General features: G+C 50.7%; 1 protein-coding gene across 5 annotated transcripts in view; it reads left to right on the top strand.

The window, feature by feature from the left end:
• The window catches only part of CLMN (calmin), a 99,108-nt gene extending 85,537 nt beyond the window's left edge, over nt 1-13,571 (top strand). For 4 of the 5 annotated variants that reach the window (XM_016155959.2, XM_016155977.2, XM_016155968.2 and 1 more), the window contains exons 11-14: nt 1,370-1,430; nt 2,062-2,132; nt 2,525-2,621; nt 4,144-13,571. In XM_016155959.2, the coding sequence (XP_016011445.2) occupies nt 1,370-1,430; nt 2,062-2,132; nt 2,525-2,621; nt 4,144-4,308 (394 nt within the window). In that variant the 3' untranslated portion in view covers nt 4,309-13,571. Of the gene's footprint in view, nt 1-1,369; nt 1,431-2,061; nt 2,133-2,524; nt 2,622-4,139 lie in introns of all 5 variants that reach the window. The other variant, XM_016155978.2, reaches the window with a different exon arrangement.
• The last annotated feature ends 7,391 nt before the right edge of the window (nt 13,572-20,962 follow it).

The following is a 20,962-nucleotide window of genomic DNA, read 5'->3' as shown; positions in this document are numbered from 1 at the left end:
TGAACTTCAGGATAGAAACCAGAGTCAGTCTCATGTTGATTACACAGTGAAACAAAAACCACCTAAAAGAAAACATGCTGGAAAGGAAGGGAGAGGAAGGAGCCAGAGTCGCCTTCCCACAGGGATGCGCTTTTTCCTAGGAAACATTTCAAGCGCAGGGGAAAGAGTGCCCCGGCTGGGAACTCAGGCGTGCTGAGTCAGCGCTGCCGGGCGCCACGGGCTGTGGCTTCCGGCGCCCAGGGCTCTTTCTTCTCCATGGGTCCATTTTGTTTTATTTCTGTGCTGCGATGCCGGCCAGGGAAAGCTATCACAGGCTTTGGACTGAGGACAAGGACTGAAGTTTGCCCTGGGCCTAGCCCAGCCCCTGGCACATAGTCGGTGCCCAAGAGCTGTTAGTTGGAAGCATGCGAAATTCAAGAGAAGGTTTCGGGACAGCGGTGAGCAGGAAAACCAAGGCTGCCAATGATGAATTCCTTGGGGCTATCTTGCGTCAAACGCCTTTTTTCTGGACCCCAGGGTGCCGCGTAGCAGTTTTCCTTGGAGGAAACCCGGATGGCCGTTTCTGCACCAGGCCATATCAACAGCCAACTCCTTGTTCTCCTATTGGGCAGCAAGACAGGCCGCTTCGATCTACAGTGCACCGCCATCCTCACCAGCTCCCTGAAGTCGGCGGCGTGGGGCGGGGGGGAGACGTTGATCCATTTTACAAAGGAGGAAAGAAAGCTGATCAGAGACGAAGTACGTGGCTAAGGTTGCCAGTTAATCAACCAGGAGCCAGGACGGCAGCCCCCGCCTCTGGCTGGGTCTCGTTCTCCTTAGCCCTGGGCAAACCAGCTTTATTAGAAAGTCGGAGATCCATTCCACACCTGCCTAAAAGACGTGGTCGTAAAGTTAGCCTCCTCGTGCATGAAAGCAGAAGAGTTGGTATATCCGAGAGCTAGGTGAGCGGAGAGCAGCATCGGATACAGGACAGAGCCCTGGAAAAGGAGTCCAGAGCACCGTGCCTCAGCCCTGGCCTGACCTTACTTAGAGGACGCCCGGCAAGGCCCCGGGCTTAGGGGTGCTCAGAGAAAGAGGTCCCTTCCTCGCGCTAAATCTCACACGGTCTGCTTTCTATCTAAAGTCCCTTCTGTTTTTTCTTGTTGACGAGGGCCTAGTGTGTCTCTTTAACATCCAGACTACTTTTTTGTAAGCACAGTCCAGCCGAAGCGGCCGTATCGGGTAAAACATCTTATTTCCCGCCCCTGGGTCTGAAATCATAGTTTGCCTAAGTAAGTCCACACGTGGACACCTCAGGAGGGCGGCGAGTCCAGCCGAGCCATGAGGAGCTCTCGGTGGCACCAATTCAAAACGTGTGTTTGTTTTTTAGGACAAGCCACAGTGACTCCAGCATTTACATTCGACGGCATTCTAATAGGTCTTTGGAATCGGTTAGTATGTGAATTTCTTCTTCTTCCGGGCACCCCCGCTAATCGATTTCTTTCGTCCTTCCTCCTCCCTGGCCCAGAACTTTGAGATCACTGATGCATAGCGACTGTACTTTTGGATGGAAGACAAGCGAGTCGGAACCTTGTCATTAAGCATAGGCCAATCTGATGTCCAGTTTGGGGCAATAGGGGATATAAATAAAGTGATGATTTTAAAGCCGGAAGGCCTCTATGTTATTAAAAAAAAAAAAAAATTAAAACCCAAGACACCATCCCCTCCCCTGCACACCCACCCAGAAAGATCACATTCAAAGATGGGTGCAAAGAAAGTAGAGAGTTGGCTTCACGTTCATAACCACCTAACTCTGGATGTGTTGGGCCCAGAGCGCAATGGTCCCCAGCCCTGATTTAGGTGGGCGGGTAGTGGGGCCTCCAGAGGGGGCAGTGGTGGGGAGGGTAGATCAATGTAGAATACTGTTTAGCAGTTTGACTTAGTAACTAGATGTTTGCAGTATTGAAAAAAAAAGCGTGGCATGCTCGGCTTTGTATATTTAAAATCATTTTATTTTCTGTTTCAGAGATTTCATCTTTACTAATTGGGTTGCGGGGGTTTTGTTTATAAATTTCACTGTAGGACCATTTTAGCTATGTTCAAACGAGGAACGCAGCCGATCTGGATGACAGAAGAAACCGAGTGCTAACCAGGTCAGTGGCCTTACTCGCCTCCGCGCTCGGTGGGGTTCAAAAAGTGTCGTTTTTTTAAAGTATATGGACGACCTTCTAGGGGTGGCTGCTCTCCAAACCTGCTTTGTTGATAACGAGATTAAGAGTCTGAGATAACGCAAGAAAATACCTGTTTCAGAGAAAGCTGATGTCAATGAACTCCGAGTGGGAGGGAAAAGTGAATATTCATTAACGGAAAATGACTCAGTTGAGACGGGTGGGTCTGGGTCGTGTAGCTGCGTTTGACGAATGCGGCGGCGTAAGCTGGCTGTCTGGGGACCAGCCGGGCGGGAGGAGTCGTGTGCCGTGTGGCCGAGCGCGTGCCGGACGCTGCGCTGCCTGACAACCCTGTCCGCTCTGTGTCGCCCCTGCAGGTACAATACTCAGAAGCTCACTGAGCTGATTTTACAGTTTTATGGCATCAGAGCAGACATGAAGCGGGAGTGCAAACATGCCAGGATGTCTATGAAAGTATCTCTTCCCGTTGGAGCCCTAGAGGACCTAGTCTGAGACGGCCGAATCTCTGTAAAACTGCGTCCGCAGGACATAGGAACCCAGAGGAATCTCTCAAACTGACAAGTCTGAGATGCCCCCGTCCCTCTTACAGTTATTGAATCATTTAATTTTATTGATATATATATATATCAATAAAATTGATTTGAATTGGCTTGGCAGGACTTAAATTATTGGAATGGAAACCCCGTGACTATTGCTCAACGCCCAGCAGTGTAATCCTTATAACTCTCCCTCTCCGGCTCCTTAAAAAGAAGCAAGACCTAGTCCCCTCCCCTGCTATAAAATGGAAATATTAATTCAAGTTTTCCATTAGGCTTGACAGACGCGTAGGGAAACAGTACTTTCAGCTTTTATGAGATAGAGACTTCAGAAATTGAACCTGCAAGGTTGAAGAAGCTGTCATGTTTTCCATGTTTTTGAGCATGTATTACCTTTTCAATAATATATATAAAAAAAAAAGTAGTTTAAATTTTCTCTAGAACAGTTTTACGAAAGAGAAAGAAATTCTGTCGGTTGTGCATTATCCGCATATGAATCACTCAGTTTCCAGACCGAGGCGCACGTTTACTCCCCTCTCGGCCTGGCCTGTCACTGTGTCGGGAGGTATGGTTCAGGGGTGAAGTGAGTTTCTCTTCCCATCTCCATCACACGCCCCTAATTACCCTGAGAAGCGTGCGCTCTAGGCTTCTCTATAAACGCAGCTCTAAGCGGAGGCCCCCTAACCCCGCTCCAATCACATTATGGCCCCCTAACCCTTTCCTGGGTGGAAATTTGGAGCTGTGGTCGATGTCCACCCCACAGCACACCTCTGGGCTTTATCTGCCAGGCAAAAGCTACATGTCACTTTTTAACACTACCTTCTGTAAAATAAAAGACAACAAATCTGACCAGAACCAAGTCTAGTAATTATTTTAAAGGTTCTGTTCCACAGCCAGGACCCAAAGTTGGAGATGGTGGGATGTGTCTTCGTTTCTGAGGCTGGTTTTTAAATTATCTGTAGTCTGGGAACTCTCTGTTCCTTTCAATTACGTAGGAAGTCCCTTAGGAAGTTACTTGCTGATGACAGAGCTGTCAGCCTCTAACTCTGATAAGGGCACTGTGGTGGAAAGGAAGGTGTACCAGACTGGACCGGGCATTAGACCTGGCCCGGGGTCCAGCTCTGTCACAAAGTAGTTAATGGGGCAAGCCCCTGCACCCTGTGAGTCTCAGTATGCCCATCCGTGGAAGGGGCTGACAGCTGCTCCCTCTTTGTGTTGTGGAGCTGAACTAAGGATGTGCAGAAGCTCAGGGGGCGGCCTAGACCACAACCCCCCGCTTTGGGTCTGCACACAGGACGCGGGCGCCCTTGGACGCTGCCCTGGGCAGCCCTCCACTCTGCAGTTGGGCAGTGAGGTTGAAGTAAGGGGTGCGAGTGGGGGCCCCCTAAACTGGGGACCTGCTTGTAACTTCCTCGCCTGTGTCTTCCTTCTGCAGGAAGGCCACCCACTCTGGAGAAGCCATACTGCGGGAGAGCAGTGGCCTGCAGAGCGACTCGCTGACCCAGTTAGTGCAGCAGCCGGACATGATGTATTTCATCCTTTTCCTCTGGCTCCTGGTATACTGCCTGCTGCTCTTCCCACAGCTGGACATCAACAGACTCTGATGCGTGTGTCTGCGTAATAAAGACAGGACCCCGACGGGGTGGGACTTCTTGACACTTCGTTTTATTTCGGGTCTGGACAGGGCGCCTCTGCAGGTAGTTGAGAACCTCCCAAGAAACCTGGACGCCCTGCTTTTTCCTTCGTGTTTCCTTTTCGTCCCGTGCGGCCTATGCATGCTTTCTCTCTGGCTGTGTCCTCGACACTCAGGGGTGTGCCGGATCCCCGGGTGGGCTTCGTCCTTGCGTGCCTTGCTGTGTCCATTACTGCTATTTAGCCATAACCCGGGTCCTAGGTCTCCCACATGCAGGTTTTCAAGGTCTTGGGTGGACTCAGGTTCCTTACCTCTTAGATGAGCATCCTCCTGATGAGAGAGAGAGTCGATGCCCCAGGCAGAGCCTCCAGGGGGAAGAAAACCACCCTGTTTTCACCCAGGAGGGAGTGTTTGCGTAAAGGTACCTGGTGTCCACGCACCTGCGTGGTCTGGCGATTGAGGGACCTCTGAGCAGCACACAGCTGCCAGCTCCAGGACAGGGCGTCCAGGAATGGCAGAATCCAGCGAGGGCAGGAGAGGCTGTTTCGTGAGCTGCAGTGCACTCTTTTTTAACCCCCAATTTTTTTGTTTTGTTTTGTTTTTGAATGAGAGGGCGAGGGGATGCATTTTTAAATTTACTCTTGCATTGATCGAATTGAGGTAAAGCTGTGATTTTCAAATCTTTTCCATCAAAGGAACCCTCCTTTGAAGTGAATTCTCGGGGGAGGGGGCAGGCCAGATGATAGATTCAGAAATTCAGAGCCACGCTCCGGCTGACACAGGGCAGGCCTGGGGTCCCTCCCATTTCCCCCTGGCTTCCATCAGTGACTCCTGAGGCATCCGCGCCAGTCCTCAAGGCCCCGCCATGCGCTGCAAAAAGCCCTTAAAAGCCTGAGGCATGCAGAAGAGGATGGGCTAGGCACGAGCTCCCACTGATGCTGAGGCTGGACGAGGTCCAGCAGGTTCCTGCCCGAGGCCGAGTGCACACCTGCCTCGGCTCAGGCAGCCTTTGCGGCCCTTCGCGACGCGTTTCTGGAAAAGGCCCTCTGGAAAGCACCCTGGGAAGCAGACCGAATGGGCGGACGGCTCGCGAGAGGACAGAGGCCCCCCGCCCCTCCTTTTCGTGTTCCACACCGGGCTCCCTTCGCTCCACGTTTCCCGGGGAGACGCAGGTCACTGCGACTCTGCGTATTGCTTCCTCCGCCTGTTATCTTCTCCCAGAGGATAATCACACACTGTGAGGTCAGGAGGGGCCCTCAGACCGCGTCTCGTCCCGTTGAACCCAGAGAGGCTGAGCGGGTTGTCCAAGGTCACCCGGCCCACCAGGAGCAGACTTGTAAGCACACCCAGGCCACCCAGGGCCCAATCCAGAGCTGTCCCTTCTTTCAGGGAATTTCCATTGTGCCCATGAGTGTCTTGAAAAAAAAGATAAAGTGATTAGATACAAATGATCTCATTTAAACAAAACCAGAACTCTCAGGCCAACTTTCAGCCTTCGTTTTGTTCTCGTATTTTTCTTTCGAGGAAGTTTTCTTCACTTTCAAGCTCGTGCCCTGTTACTTCTGGGGGACCCTTGACAGCTCTCACAGCTTGTCAGTTGACATGCCAGCATTGTTCTCACTCCAGGAATCACGTTTCTCTCTTAGCAAGCCAACGAGTCACTTATATCAAGCAGCGAGGTTCAAGTTTACAGAATTCCAGCGTGGCCAAAAGAATTCACATAGCACATTGGAGTCGATGACAGCCAAAATCTGGCCTCTAGCCCACTCTGTTTACAGCCCGCCTTCCCTCCACGAATGAATCGAAGCCCTCTCAGCCGAAAGCTGTTGGGAGCTGGAGTGATTCCGTCTTGAAGGCTGAGTGTCCCCTGGAAAAATGAGCTAATTAATGAGCACCCTGGCGTCATTCAAAGCTCAAAGGTACAGATAATAAAGATTATGTGTGCGATATTTTAGAGCCCTGGACACCATGCTGTGCTCGTCTAAATTAGAGGCTTGAAGAGCTGACCCACATGTTAAATCATTTCATTTATGGGTCTAGACTTGGTTCAGAGAAACCTCGGCAGGCTTCTTCTCTCACCCATTACAACTTGTAATATTGTTTAAAACTGTCTACTGGCAAAATGCCTAGAAGTCATTTGGTTCAGGTTGGCAGCAAACTGACTTTTTTTTTTTTTTTAGGAAAAAAATCTCTCATTTGAGTATAGGCTTATATGGAAGGAGCTAGATATAGAGGAAGACGGATGTAGAGGCCTGCAGGACAAGTCACCCCATGGCTTGTAATTTTTTTTTTTTAAAGAAGGATTTGTTTTAAACTCGTATCCAAGTAATACATGTTCGCAGTTTAAAGAGAAACAAGCACTATAAGGTGTTTAATGAAAACTGGCAGCCTCCCGAGTCTTCCTCCTCGGCTGTAACGCCGTCGACTCTTTCTGCCGTTTCTTCTAATAGTTACCTTTGCATTCGTGTGTAACATACATATCCTTTTGTTTTTTAAATTAGTTTAGAAGCATCTAGTGACTTGCTGTTTTGGCAGATGAGGCTCTCGCTCTCGCCCTTCCCCCGCTTTGTTTTTTTTTTTTTTTTTTTAGTATTGTTGGATTATGTTGTTTGGTGCATCGCTCTTCAGTGTAGGTGTAGAAAGACTGTTTACTCCTGAGCCGAGGAGTGTCTGTGGTTACACATCTTTTTTTTGTTAGATTTCCCCATGCTTAGTTTGATTTTTTTTGGGGGGGGGCGTGACACATTCTTTAGTAACTTCCATAGAAAAAGAACACGAGTAGTAAATATTGTAACTATTTTGAGATTTTTGCGTAACTTAAAATGTCTTTATTCTGCCCTTACCCAGGTGTGGCTTGGTATAGAATTACAGGTGGAAAATGATCCCCTCTCCCCACGCCCAACGTGGTTTTTGAGATTCCAACGCCGTCCTGATTCCCAGGCCGTTAAGCCTGGCTCTCGTGTCTCCCCATGCCAGGAAACGTTTACGATGCCTTCGCCGTTGGTGTTCTGAACTGTGCGGATGGTGTGCCGGACCCCATGCCGGGGTCTCATGGGAAATGTCCTGAGTTTTCTTGCAGCCGTCCGCCTTCTCTCTTTCCGGATCATCTGCCGTTCCAATGTTGGCCTTCCCAGGTTAACCCTCTGATATTGTTCATCTTTTCTGTCTTTTTCTCTTTGTCGTTTCGATCTGCTTTCAGGGAGAGTTACTCAGCTTTATCGTCTCCGTATACCCGGTGAATATTTTATTTCATTTCGGTTTCCAAATCTTGTCGTTCTCTTGTCTCTCGTTTCCTTTGCATAGTGTCCTGTTCTTGTTTCACGGGTGCAGATCGTGTGTCTCTGGGTGTTCGCAGTCATGGGGTTTGGAAGTTATTTCCTCCCCCCGCCCCGCCCAGATCGCCTTTGCCTCTTCTCAGTTTCCTTCCTCTCAGCCTCGGCCGCTATCTTTCGTGTTACTAGTCTTTTTTTTTTTTTCAAATATCTGATGACCCTGGGGATCTGGTCATGTTTGAGTCACGCATCAAAAACAAAAACAAAAAACAAATTGGAAGCTCTGTGTGCCAACTCGTTGGCTTTTCTGTAGGGTCACCAGGTGGGCACCCGGACTCTTCATGGGAGGACCCCAAATCTTCAGTATAGGCAGTTCTTTCTCTGGGGCTCACTTCGTTTCTGTAGAGCTATGTCCGCTTCTCCCCTGCCCGAGGAAGGGGAATGTGCCCGAGGCGGCTTCAAGCCCATGCTCTGCGTCCGTGCAGCTTCGGAAGGGGCGTCCCCTCTGAGCGGATGACTTAGGAAGCGGCGCCACCCCTGAGTCACAGCCACCCGTGGACTCTTAGCATGACTGGCACAGGGTACCTATCGCCATTCCTGCAGGAAGATGCGAGCCCTGAGCGCGGGCAAGGCTTGAGGCACAGAGCACGGGCGACTTCAACTCCTAATTGCCCCCTTAGCCAAGCGCCTTTGTGCAGCCACCGACCGGCGGTCCTGACCTCTGAGCAGTCAGTGTTTAGGGTAGTCATTGCTCCCGCCTGGCTGGGGCCCGTGTCTCTGGGGTGCAGCCCCCCTTGTTTCTCCGGGGGGCGGGCCTGCGGCCGCTGGCTGCTCCATAGCACCTCTGCACGGTGCAGTGTTAAGATTCCTCCACCCCGCTCACTTCTCTGATGGCTCCGCCCCTGCCGGACCATGGTTGGCAATCTTTGTCCGCTTGTCTTCAAGATCGCTCAACTTCCATTCCTTTGCTTTTGTTTTCACGGGATCTTAGGAGGGAAGAAATGAGCCCTGTGTTCACTGTGCCATCTTGAACCACAGACCCCATTTGGGCTTCCTCGCCACTGTTAGCTGGCTCAGTGCTCTGTGGACTTGTCTGTGAACGTGTCCTGAGTCCAGCTGGGGCTGTGGCCACGTCCACCCTCTGAGCTGTGGTCCGCTGAGCACCTCCTCACCATGCTGTGCAGGAAAGGGTGAACTCGCACGCGGAAGCTCTGCTCGAATCCCACAGAAGAGTGATTCTCCTTCCCACTTTCTTTCTCTCCTGCCTCCATGAAACTTAGATCCTCCACCTCCCCACAAGCTCCCGTCTGCGGAGTCATACATGTCTAGGTTTTCTCTGCCACCCTCACTTTATTTGTAAACCAGTAGTCCACAGTGGTGTTTGCCGGAGAACGAACAGGGTGGTCGCCCTGTCGCTGGTGGGGTTTTGGACTTGGCGAGCACTTCCTCTGTCCACACCTGGTCCGTGTGGGAAGACGGGCTCCCACCAGGACTGGGAACCAGAAAGTGCACCCTTAGTGCCCCCTGGACAGCTGCTCAGGACACATGCCGCGCCTGTCTCCCCGTCTGGAGTTCAGCGTAGTCCCCTGACTCTTCCCGTGCGGTACTTGACTCCTCTTCGTAAGGAGGCGGGAGCGTATAGAGGCTGCCCGTGCGGTCTGTCTTCATGGATTACTATATAGACTATTTTTATTTGATAGCCTTAGGGCCCGTCACCCCTTACGTGGGAAGTGAGAAAACCGAAGATCAGGAGGGAGCGAGGACTAGTCGCCCAGCCGGTCAGTGGCCTCGGGATGGATATCTTGATCCCCAGTTAGGTTTTCTCCAAAACTGCAGCCTCCGGCCAACCGGCGCTAATCCGTGCTGCCCTCCCCGCCAAGGACTCAGCGTTGCGGCGCTCGTTTCTCCAACACACGTCAGAGTAAACAAGGGAAGAATGTGTCTTGCTCGCTGTCAGAATTTGTCATGGCTTCTTTGGCGAGAAATGTTCCCTCTGTGGTTGTCTCATTGGAGCGTGGTCATGTGACATGAACTCATTCACACAAGCCCGGTTTTTCTCAGATGTCCAAAAGGACTCCGGAAATCCCACTGGAGTTTCGAGACCTTGCTCAGGGACCTCTCTGGCAGACGGCCCGCCTGTCCTCGGCTTCCTAATCTGAAGTTGCAGAGGGGGCCGTGTCGGAGCCGCGAGCCAGCGTGGCTTCTCGGAACCTTCTCTGTGATGCCCTTGCCAGGAACCCGAGCGCGGGTCCAGATGTGCTGTGTCTCCTCCCTCGACGCTGCATAATCTCCACCGGAACCGCCTTGGGGGAGATTGAATGTCTGGAGCCCCCCGCTGAATAGCTGGTTGCTGTTCTGGCCCATCCCGCTGGTGAGCAGGGCTCCTCTGGTGACAAGACCCAGGTGCTGGGGTGGGCGGTTAAAGGCTGAGAGCTGGCACGGGTGATATCATGCTCGTTTGCAGAAAATTGCCATGGAGTTTGCCTTAATGGTGAGTCAAGGAAAGAGACATAACTTCTTTGCTGGGCACTGAGTTCCTCAGCTCTGTTTAACTCTCGCCGGGCACTTTCTTGAGGAATGACTGTCAGCATCAGGGGAGTGAGCCCAACGCATGAGAAGCAGGGGCCTTACGTGAGACGCGCCCCAAATTTCTCATTCCTGTCATGTGCAGACCGTGTCTTCAGGCTCCGCGTGAGCACCCAGCCCCCCGGCTCTGATTTTTAAGAGCTCCGCAGTGACCTTCTGGCCTTGTCACTTCTCTGCCTCCACCATTGTGCACGGGACCGGGCTTGGGGTGAGCCCGGTTGAGTAACGGGATGAAGGCCTGGAGACTCGGAGCTCCCCCGCTGCACCGCCAGACCCCGCAGTGCTGGGAAGACTGACCTGTCTGTGGTTACAGCTTTTTCTCAGAACCGTGATGAAAACACATCAGGTGAGCAGCCCTTCCCAGCGCACGCCACAAAACGGGGATGGCCAGTATTGTGTGCAGTTTGCCCACATCGTCCTGTTTAAATACACACACAACTCAACAGTCGACGGCCCTGACCCCCACGGCTAACTTCGAAAAATCTCTGACACACAGATGCCGAGTCTCGTCTTCATCCAGCAGGCCTCTCTTACATCGAACCCATTTTTTAAAAATTCACCCCCTCCTCCTCTGGGGTACACTGCGGGGTAGGGAAAGAGGCCAGGGTTAGAAATCCACCGAATCTGGGTTCGAGTCCCAGGTTCGTCACCAGGTATCTGGGTGACCTTGGGCGGATTACGCTCTCTGAGCATCTTCGGTGCAGAGTGGACACTCGGTACGTCTTTGTTGAATGAATTCTAGCTTCCTTGCAGGTTCGTTAGGGTGATGCCAAGTGCAGATCCTCGTTTTCCAGTTCCCTCCTTTCTCGGCATTCAGTTTCCCGCGGCTTCCTCCAGCCTCTTTCCAGTCCGCCCTCATCTGGCCAGCTGCTCGGCCTCATGTCTAACTCATGCCTTTCACAAGAGGAAGCCGAAGCCGCCGTGCACCCTTAACTCGTCTGACCCCTGCAACAGTCGCGGAAGGAGGTTATTCCAGCGAGGAAGCTGCAGCACGGGCAGGAAAAAGAACAAGGCCACGGCGGTCGTACGTGGCAGACCGGGAACTCGGGACGCATATTCAGACGCTGATTTTCAGCCTAGACTTCGCCGCCTGGAAAGTACAGTTACACCCTAATGAGATTGATTCTTGGTGACGGGCCTGGTGGGCGCGGTGTGGGTGGAAACTCTCGGAGTTGGGAAGGCGGCAAACTTCGTTCATCACCTCGCGGTCCCCCACCTTCCCCTCCCCATGTTGCCGTAGACCGACGCCCCACCCCGTATCAAAACTGCTTAAACGGTCACGTAAAAGTGACATGTTTTAGCGGTAGTTGCCAATTTGCAACCAAAACGCCGCCAAAGCAGTGGTCCCCAACTTTTTTGGCACCTCCTAGGAACTGGTGCTCCTGTGAGACTCTAATGCCTGAGGATCTGAGGCGGAGCTGAGGCGGTGACGCCAGCCCTGGGGAGCGGCTGCAGATACAGATGAAGCTTCACTGGCTCGCCTGCTGCTCACCTCCTGCTGTGAGGCCTGGACCGGTATCAGGCTGTGGTCTGTGGCCCAGGGGTTGGGGACCCCTGCTCTAAAGGGCCTTTGGCAGTAAAATTGCTACCTAACATTGAGATTCCACGGACTTCAATTAACTCTGCATCTCCTCCCTCCCCTTGATCACCTCTCCACCACTTGACACATGCTTTTCAGTGTAGGAAGTTAGGCTTTCTCCTTCAGGAAACAAATTAATGTCATTGTTTTGGGCCGAAGCATGATTAAAATGGAGATGGAGAACATGGATTACTTGGATGAAGTCATAATTGGTTGGTTTTGAGATAAGGATCGTTATTTTTCCTTTGTTTTGAGTCTAAAAGCCATGATTTTCGCATTAATGCAAAACGAATAGGAAAAAAAGTAATAGCTTTATTCCTTTTGCAGTGGCTGTGACTCATCGTAGTCCCACCAAAAGTCAATGAGAATATAGTCCCTGCACTGTTATGCTATGAGAAAGGACGGCCACAGAATGCCAGTGTCCTGAAGTGTCACGCGAAGGTGGAAACACTTGTTTAAAGTTTAGAAACTCTGGGAACGCCTTTGACCGAGAGAGCTGACTTTGTTTCAAAGTAGGACAGGCTGTCCTAGGAATCAGGAACCCACCTCCTAGCCGAGGCTCCCTGCCGTCACACCTTGAATAATTCATTTACCTCTCTGGGTTGGACGTTGGATGACATCTTTTGAAAAGTCCTCGATTTTAAAATCCAAAGGTTAGCAAGTTGGATTATTTATTTTTTTTAAATTTCAGTAACTGGCCTATTTGCTTAAAATAAATGTGCCTCTATATTCTATATGAACCCCCATTGCTTAGAGCATTGCTTCCGGCTTTCGTATCAGAGAAAGGTGCCTTCATTTCAGGAAAGTTTTGATAAAATAAAAAGTAGGTGGTTAAGGTGTGGAAAGGAAAGTTTGACACGGAATGTGGATGATTTGCTTCCTGGGACTCCCAGAACCAAACCGGGTTTGGTCTTAAGTCAGCATGGGGGTGGGGGGGGGGCGTAGTTTCCCAGGGGAATTTCTTTCAAATTGAGAAACTGAGTGGCAGAAATAAATAGCTGTCACCACCTGGACCTGTCTACTCCTCCCATCTCGTTCCCCTCCCCCTAGCCGACTCAAAATACACAGGCGCAGAAATTCCACTTGGAATCAGAGGCCCTCGGCATTTTTGCATTAGATCCCTTGAGCCAAAGGCCGGCGCATTTATGCGGAATGTCCCCGAGGTGGGCGTAGTGGGGTAGGGGTCCCGGGGGAAAAGGAGACCAGCCCTTTGCCCTTGAAATTGCACCAGAAAATAGTGTCCGCATCACTCGTGTTGGTGCTGGTAATGTCAGCCAAAGACGAATAGTACAGGTAGAAAAATGGCTGCTCCCTACTGTGCATCGTCAGGACAAATGACTGAACCTGGAAACAGGAGTTTGCTCAGATCACATTGTATTGGATCATGATGGGCGTTTATTTTTTCAAGATCTGTAATACGTTTATCAGATTTAATGCTATAGTTTCTTTTAATGTCATGGCAAGACAAAGACTTAATGGACGATGTGTGAAAATTTTTACTGAGAGGTCTAAGAGAACTATTGAGAAAACAGCGAAATGTTATTTTGTAGTACAAGGATTATTTTGTCTAGTATATACATAGCTGTAGCTTTGTTAAAAGGGATCTTTGTAAACAAAATTGTATGAATGTGCACTCTTATTTATTATTATAAATGACGATATAAATGAGTATTTGCATAATTTATACCTGTGGGACGTTAACTGGAGTATTTGTTATTTGACTGTTTTCTATTAAGGAATTTTAGGCTTGGTGCTACGATGAATGGTCTTGTAAAATTACATGTATTCCTAAGAAAACTTTTGAGTGTAAATTTCATGAACCGACCGTCTCATTGACAATTCTTATTTCCATTTGCGTTTGTGCCTCTGCCAGCCAGAAATGACGCTCTCCTTTGTCCCAGCAAAGAGTACCGTTGCCAGGTAAAAGTGAAGCCACCTGGTTGTAGAGATTGTGGGGAATGTGCCCTTTTTAACCGTTAACTTGCCTTGAGCCTTTTGCACATGAAGCTCCAAGAAGCAGCAACAATAGTATTATTAGTAGCAGACGTGGTAATGGCAATGCAGCCGCATGATAGCACTGCTAAGAGCCGACGTGGCAGTGATGGTAGTCGTTAGTAGTCATTGTCATCATAGTTATGTGACTCTGGAGTTAAACCACCTGCCCGGGTCCAAATCCTGGATCTGGCTCTTACCAGCTGCGTGACCTGCAGCAAGTTCCTGGAGTCCCGTGGCTTCCCGGGAAAACAGCCTGAGTCGCGCTTCTGCGCTAAGGCGTCACCGGGCGGTGAGTGCAGTCCCAGGGCAGCAGGAGGGAGGCAAGGAAGGAGGGAAAGCAATAGCCGTTACGCGTCTGCTGGGTACCAGACACCGGTCCGGTTGCTGAGGATGGAGCAATAAATGGAACCAAAGTCCTCGTTCTCAGAGAGCGAGAGGGGAGGTAAACGAACTAAGTGAAATGTACAGTGTGTCGAATGCTATCAACAGGTACTGTAAGAAAGATCGGGGAAGGAGGGTCAGATTGCGGGCAGCTGGGGAGGAGACACAGTGTTACCGGATAGTGGGGCGGGGGTGGGGCGTGGAGACCTCTTTGAGGAGATACTTGACTAAAGCCCTGAGACACAGAGGCAATCACTCGACTATCTGGGGGGCAGCTTTCCAAGCAGAGGGAGCAGCAAGCGCAAAGGCACTGTGGCGGGCCCACGGCTGGTGTTTTTAAGGACGACGGAGGGTCCAGTGTGGCTAAAGCCCCGCGGATGAGGAAGGGAGGAGTAGGGAGGAGCCGCGAGGCAGGCAGGTCTGGTCTCGGAGGGCCCTGGGGGCACTTTGGCGTTGATCCGGAGTGAGCCGGGATCCACGGGAGGGTTTGGAGCACGTGCTGACCTGCAGGTTGGCAGGCGAACCCCGGCTGCCACGGGGAGCGCAGACTGCGGGGAACAGGGGCGGGGCACGGAGGCCAGTTAGGCGGCCATCTCGACAAGGCGGGGGGCGGGGGAGATGGCACAGACCGGGGTGCGGGTGGAGACGGGGTGAGCAGTGGTCCCCTCTGGATTCACTAATGGTGTGGGTGTGGGGTGTGAGGAAGAGAAGGGTCAGGAAAGGCTCCAAGGTTTGGCCTGAGCAGCTGGAAGGATGGAGGGCTGACATGGGGGAGACGTGGGAAGGGTAACTGGGAGTTCGAGCTTGAGCATGTTAAGCTGGGATGCTGTTAGTTGCCGCCTTTCCCTCTCTAAGCCCAAGGGTACAGGGTCCCATGGTATGGCAATGCCTCGGGGACGACTGGTCACCTGTCAACACTGGGAATGGCCCAGCCGGGATGGCCCCTTAGCTGCTCTGCTGCTGGGTCATAGTCGAGGTTCTGGTGGGCTTGGAATCTATGTCCCCGGTGCACCATAAGGCCATTCCCGCCGGCACCCCGCAGAGCCCCCGATGGTCTATGACCACTGTCACCTCGGCTCGCCGCCCCGGCTCGGCCTGCCCTCCTCTCACTCTGCTCTTTGCATCTTTTCTCTTTTGAACGCAGATGCCAAGGGGCCCTCCCTGGTTGTTGGACAGAGCCTGCCCCCTGCTTGAATGGGGGAAAGGAGAAAATACGGGGTGAAAACACATCAAACTATCAAATACATTGGCGGGGGGTGGGGGGGGTAGGAAGATAACATTATAGGAAGACAGAGCCTGAGCTCGCCTCCCCGAAGCCTGTAACCAGCTGTGCATGATCGTGTTTAAACTTGGTGGCTCGAGCCTTCTCTTGGACAGGGTGGCCATGCCGTATAAAGCTCAAATGTGAAGATGGGCCACTTTCTTCTTCCCAGTAGTTGTCATAACATTTAGGATTAGTTTCAGCTGCCTCTGACAGAAAACTCACAAAAGCAAGGGCTTAGACGCAATAAAAGTTTTAGTTTTTCTCTCGAGAGAGAAGCCATCTATCTACCTGGGGTGGGGTTGGCAGCTTCCCTGTCCTTCCCGCTGCTCCCGGTGTCATTCTAGCTGCATCGTCCCTAGATGGCCGTCCTCGGCCTCAGGGTCCAGCGTGGTTTCTGTCCACGCAAACCACATGTCAGTGCACAGTGCTGCAGGAAGAGGCAGGAATGGGCTGCCGTGCCTTTAAGGCTTCTCGAGAACTACACAGCACGTCAGCTTGCATCTCGTCACCCAAGCTGCATCGCTGACCACAGCCGCTCAGGGGTCAGGAAACGTGTCCTTTGGCTGAACTACTAATGGCGAGGGATGTAGGTGGGACAGGCAGCAAGGAGCTGCAGTGACACTTGCCTAAGTCCTGGCTGTCAGGCTGGGCTGGACATGGGCAGCTTGTGCATCGAACACTTATATGGAAGACCTGCTGGGTGCCTGGGGCTAGGTGTCGGTGACAGAGGAGTAAGATGAAGTCCGTCCCCTGAAGGAGCTCATGAGTAGCCAGAGAGGAAAGCGGTGTCTGTGGAACATAGCGACCACTTCTGTGGCATTCTCCCAGATGCTAGACTAGAGCCCCGACACGTGACCATAAAACTCTTCCAACATCGCAGGAGGCAGGCGGCCTTGTCCTGCCCACGAGAAGGTTAACGGTGGAAAAAATGAATGCATTCACATGGTGCCCAGCAGACTAGAATAAGAACCCGGGGCCACCAGACCTTTCCTGTCACTTCGGCCTGCCCCCAGAAGAGCCCCCACCCCCACACCGCCCACCAAGAGAACATGAACGGGGCCCTGGGATTCATGGCTGCTCCCCAGGCAGGGCTCACGGAGACCCACGTGGAGGGAGGGGCTGCCAGGGCTCTGGTCCGAGGCCCTCTCCTGCCATCGGGAAGAAAGCCAGACAGGAACGCTCCCCCCGCCACCTGCATCCCGGAGGTGGATCCCCTAGGGACCTCAGGTAAGTCTCCACTTTCCCACGCCTCGGTTCCCTCACACGTGAGCTGGAAATAACAATAGCCTCACTGTGAGGATTGAGATGAGTGGCCGCCTGTGAAACACCCAAGAAATAACCCAACGACAAATGTCCGTAGGATTAGACCACCATCTGCATTTCTTTTAAACAACAGAGTCTTAAGGCTCCAATTATTATTTTTTTAGAATCCAACCCCCTCCTACCCAATATCCCTCATTTGCAGACTTTTTTGCTGCCAATGTCATACCCCTTGAAATGTCCTGACAGCCTCGAATGTTCTAGAAAGACGGCAGCATTTCGACACTACAGCTCTCTCTGGTCGTGGACAGCAACGACTGAGGTTTGACATGAAGGGGCAGAATTAATTCATGGATTGGGGTCTTGACGATGTTATTGCATCTCTGCCTCTTTTTTCCTTAAGATTTTATTTTTTTTAGAGCAGTTTTACACCCACAGCAAAAGTGAAGGGGAACGTACTGAGGTGTCCCGCACCCCGCCCCTCGGGCCCCGCACAGGCATACCCTTCCCCATTATCAATATTTGTTAACATTCGCCACAACCGGTGAACCTACATTGACACGTCACCATCACCAAAGTAGGGTTTACCTCTGGCTCTTAATAACGTCTATTATTTGTACTAATTGATTTGAACCACAGTATCGTCATCTTCGAGGAAATTTCCTAATATCATTTTCTAGCAACTTAGAAGTAATAAGCCTAAAAAGGGCAAGTGAGTCCCGTGGCTTTTAACATATTTACGCAAAAAGTATAATAACGGCCAAAATGTTAATAATTTCCCATGATGTATGAAATAGAGGAGATCTCAGTGCAATACAGAGCTCCATCTACTGTGAATACTTTGAACTGGGCATCTCTGCGTTTGGTGCTTCATGGATCCGTCTATTTCTACAATGGATTTAATTCAGGGGTTTTGTAAGCGATGTCATGCTCAGAGCATTTCTGCTAGACTCTGAGGACTAGAAACATAATTAACATGAGGATGCCGCCCCCAGGATATCCTACCTACACGGTGAAGGAAACTAGAATATGTCCCCTGGAAATAAGCCACTTTGGCATATTCATTTTTTCGAATTAAAAGAACTTAAAAAAACAGCAGGCACAAGAAAAACATACCCTGCCCCTCCATTTTCTTCCTGAAAGCAGGAGATAAAATTCCCACGAGAAAGGTGCTCTCCCTGTACCGGGAGGAAAGAAGACATTCTTATCAGCCCAGAGTTAGCACAGAGGAATCCGGAAACAGACCTTGCCCTGTGAATTTCCTCCCAGATGTTTGCTTTCCCGCCTTCCAAGTCAGCCTGCCTCAGAACCCGAAAACCGCTTCCCCGTGTCCCGTCATTTCTCTATAAATGTATTGTTCCTTGTTGAAAACGTGATGTAGCTGGAATGCTAAGCCGCCGTTTTGAGTTTCTTTTGGTTTAGGGTTTCTCCCACGTGATGTGTGCTGCACGTGTTAATAAACTGTTTGTTTCTCTGTCATTTTTTTTTTTATTACAGGGATAACAGCCAAGAACTCAGAAGGTAAAAAGAAAATTGTTTTTCCTTCTCTACAAATGCCAGCCTGGGCACTGCGGAAGCCACCAGCACTGTGACAGGGGGCCGTTGGGGGACCTGCCAGCGCTGCTGTAACTGGTGATGCTCTAAGCTCGATGGCTGTTTTTGATCACCAATTTGATATTTTCCTCCATACTCCAGCTTTGTTTGCCAAAACTATGGTTCTGGGCTTCTTCCCAAGTTCTTGGCTGTCCCCTAGTTCCCTGGGCGAAGATTCAAGAACAGCCCTGAACCCTGCTGGTGAGGCCAAAGCTTGGATATTTTGCTCAGCCTGTTCTAGCTCATTCCTTGGAGCCCAAAACTATTATCCAAATATCTTCACTTATCAGTTAGACTCTTATCACCAACTGAAAAATTATGTCAAGTCATGATGCCTTCTGAGAACCTCATTGCTACCGGGCCCTACCCAACAGACCAAGTGTTCTGGGACCAAGCCCAGACCCACCCATCTCTTTTGGATCCTGGGAACCTTGCTGATTCTCGCTTGCAAGGGCAGTGGTCTCCCCAACCCTGACCACTTCTCGTTCCTATTTTCTGCCCTTTCCTTCTGGTCTGCTGCTGGGATCCATGACAACTCACAGCTAAGGCCATCAGACAACCGACAGCAAAAGTGGGAAGGCCTAAGACTCACCTTAGGGACAGGCCTAGGTGGTCTCCACTGATGCGGAGTTTTCTATGGGAAGTCTAGAAAGCCTGAAATATTCCTATTTCCTTCTGTTGTAGCCGCCGACCCCCAAAAGACACACGGACCACCAGAACTCAGTGAGTTATAGGAAACTCTCTTTATTCAGCCAGCTGGGTCTGCCGGGGGTACGCAGATGCGAAATTAAGCAGCCCCGAAATGTAGAGGTACAGGGTTTTTAAGCCCCAAATCCCATTCTTCAGTCTGTCTGAACACAAAGGTCTATTTTTCTTCTATTCACTACCTGTCAACTCACAGGTCAGGTACATAAGCAGGGGTACAGAAGCAGAAAGCTCATTGTTGGAATGTTATGTTCCTGTGGGTGACAGCCTATGTTCCCATGGACCTAGCCATGTTCCCATGGACACAGCCAAGCAGTAATTTTCCTGCAAGTAATAAATTTCTAGCAGTCATTTTTCAGCCACTACACTTCTTCTAGTCCCCCACCTCCAACACACACCTTGCCCCAGGCTGTCTCCATTCTATGATTTTTCATTTTGGAGTTAAATCATTGCGATGCTAGAAATCTCTTTCAGAATACTAATACATACCCCTGAGAGGGATGACAAGTCATGACCGTCTAGTACCACCTTACAGTGTCGTACTTACCCTTTGCTTTCAATAAGCAGTCTGCAAATGGAGCCGCAAGGAGGTAAGGTGCAGAACTCATAGACGTGGGATGTCTAGACATCCGGCTTGCCCAGGTTACGTGTGTTCGGACAATAAATTAAATGGTCACTTTTCCTGAGGGCGATGGGTCTGGAGCACGTATTTTTATCTGGGGAAGGGAAATTTGGGAGAAGGACAGAATTTACCAGGAAGCTGCGTGAAGTATTGAAGAAAGGTTGTCAGAGAGGAGAAATCGCCACAGAGTGCCTAAGGAGACTCTGCCAGCGTCAGAATCTGCCTCGACCACCTCCCTGCACCCATCAGGCCTCGTCCAGTCAGGGGACTTGGAATCAGGCAGCCTGGCTTTTTGGAATCATCTCCTCCTGATGAAAAGCCTGGTGACGCAGGCCCGGAAGTCAGTCGTAGGTTTAAATCCCAAATCCCATGTGGCTGTGCCCCTTGTTTATTGAGTCTTCCCCTGATAATCTGTGTCCCTTATCTATTGAGTCTTTATTTTTATGGATGAAATTGAGATAACGTTAACCACCAGTCTTAAAGCAGCACTGAAGATGAGATGAATTAATGCAGGCAGGGTATTTAGCATAACGCTGGGGCACAGCAGTCACTGGATGTCAATCGCTATCACAGAACCGGGTATCCTCGGATATCTTTGGGATTTTTTGTCCACTTGTCTTTAGGTGAAAACTTCCTACCCCACTGTGGGAGGCTGGATAATGGTCCCCAAAGATATCCAAGTCCTAATCCCTGGAACCTATAAAGGTTACTTTATGTGGCAAAAGGGACTTTGCAGATGAGATTAAGTTAAGGATCCTGAGATGGAGAGATTATCCTAGATTAGCCAAGTGAACACTAATGGTGCTTACCAGTGTCCGTTAAGAGCTGGGGGGGGGGGGAGGGAGTCGGCGGGGTTGGGGGTGTTACAGAGAGAGGTTCCTCTGCAGAAGAAGTGATGGAATGCTGGAAGCAGAATAATATGCTTCAAAGATGGAGACGAGGCCATGAACCCAAGAATACAGGCAGCCACTAGAAGTGAGAAAAAGCAAGGAAATGGATTCTCCCTCCCAGGCTCCAGAAGGAACCGGCCCAATGAAACTGAGTTCAGACTTCTGACCTCTAAAACTGTAAAAGAATCCATTTCTATTGTTTGAAGCCACTAGGCTTATGGTAATTTTTTTTTTTTTTTTTTTACAGCAGACACAGGAAACTAAGACATTCACCCATAATGGGAGACTCTCAGCTGGGCCAATCAGATTCTTTCTGGCGCTTGGAAGTTTGAACCTGGACTCGCGGGTGCTGAGCTGTAGAAGGCGGAGATGGAACGCGAGCTTCCGATGCTGAGGCTCTCACACGCATCCTGCTCCCTGGCCTCCCCCTAGGGTTTCCAGCTCTCCCTTTCAGAGAACAGGGCTATAATGTGAGAGT

This window comes from Rousettus aegyptiacus, unplaced genomic scaffold (genome assembly GCF_014176215.1).
Source record: "Rousettus aegyptiacus isolate mRouAeg1 unplaced genomic scaffold, mRouAeg1.p scaffold_m13_p_3, whole genome shotgun sequence".
NCBI classification, from domain to species: domain Eukaryota; kingdom Metazoa; phylum Chordata; class Mammalia; order Chiroptera; family Pteropodidae; genus Rousettus; species Rousettus aegyptiacus.
This window is presented reverse-complemented; position numbering and strand designations above follow the sequence as displayed.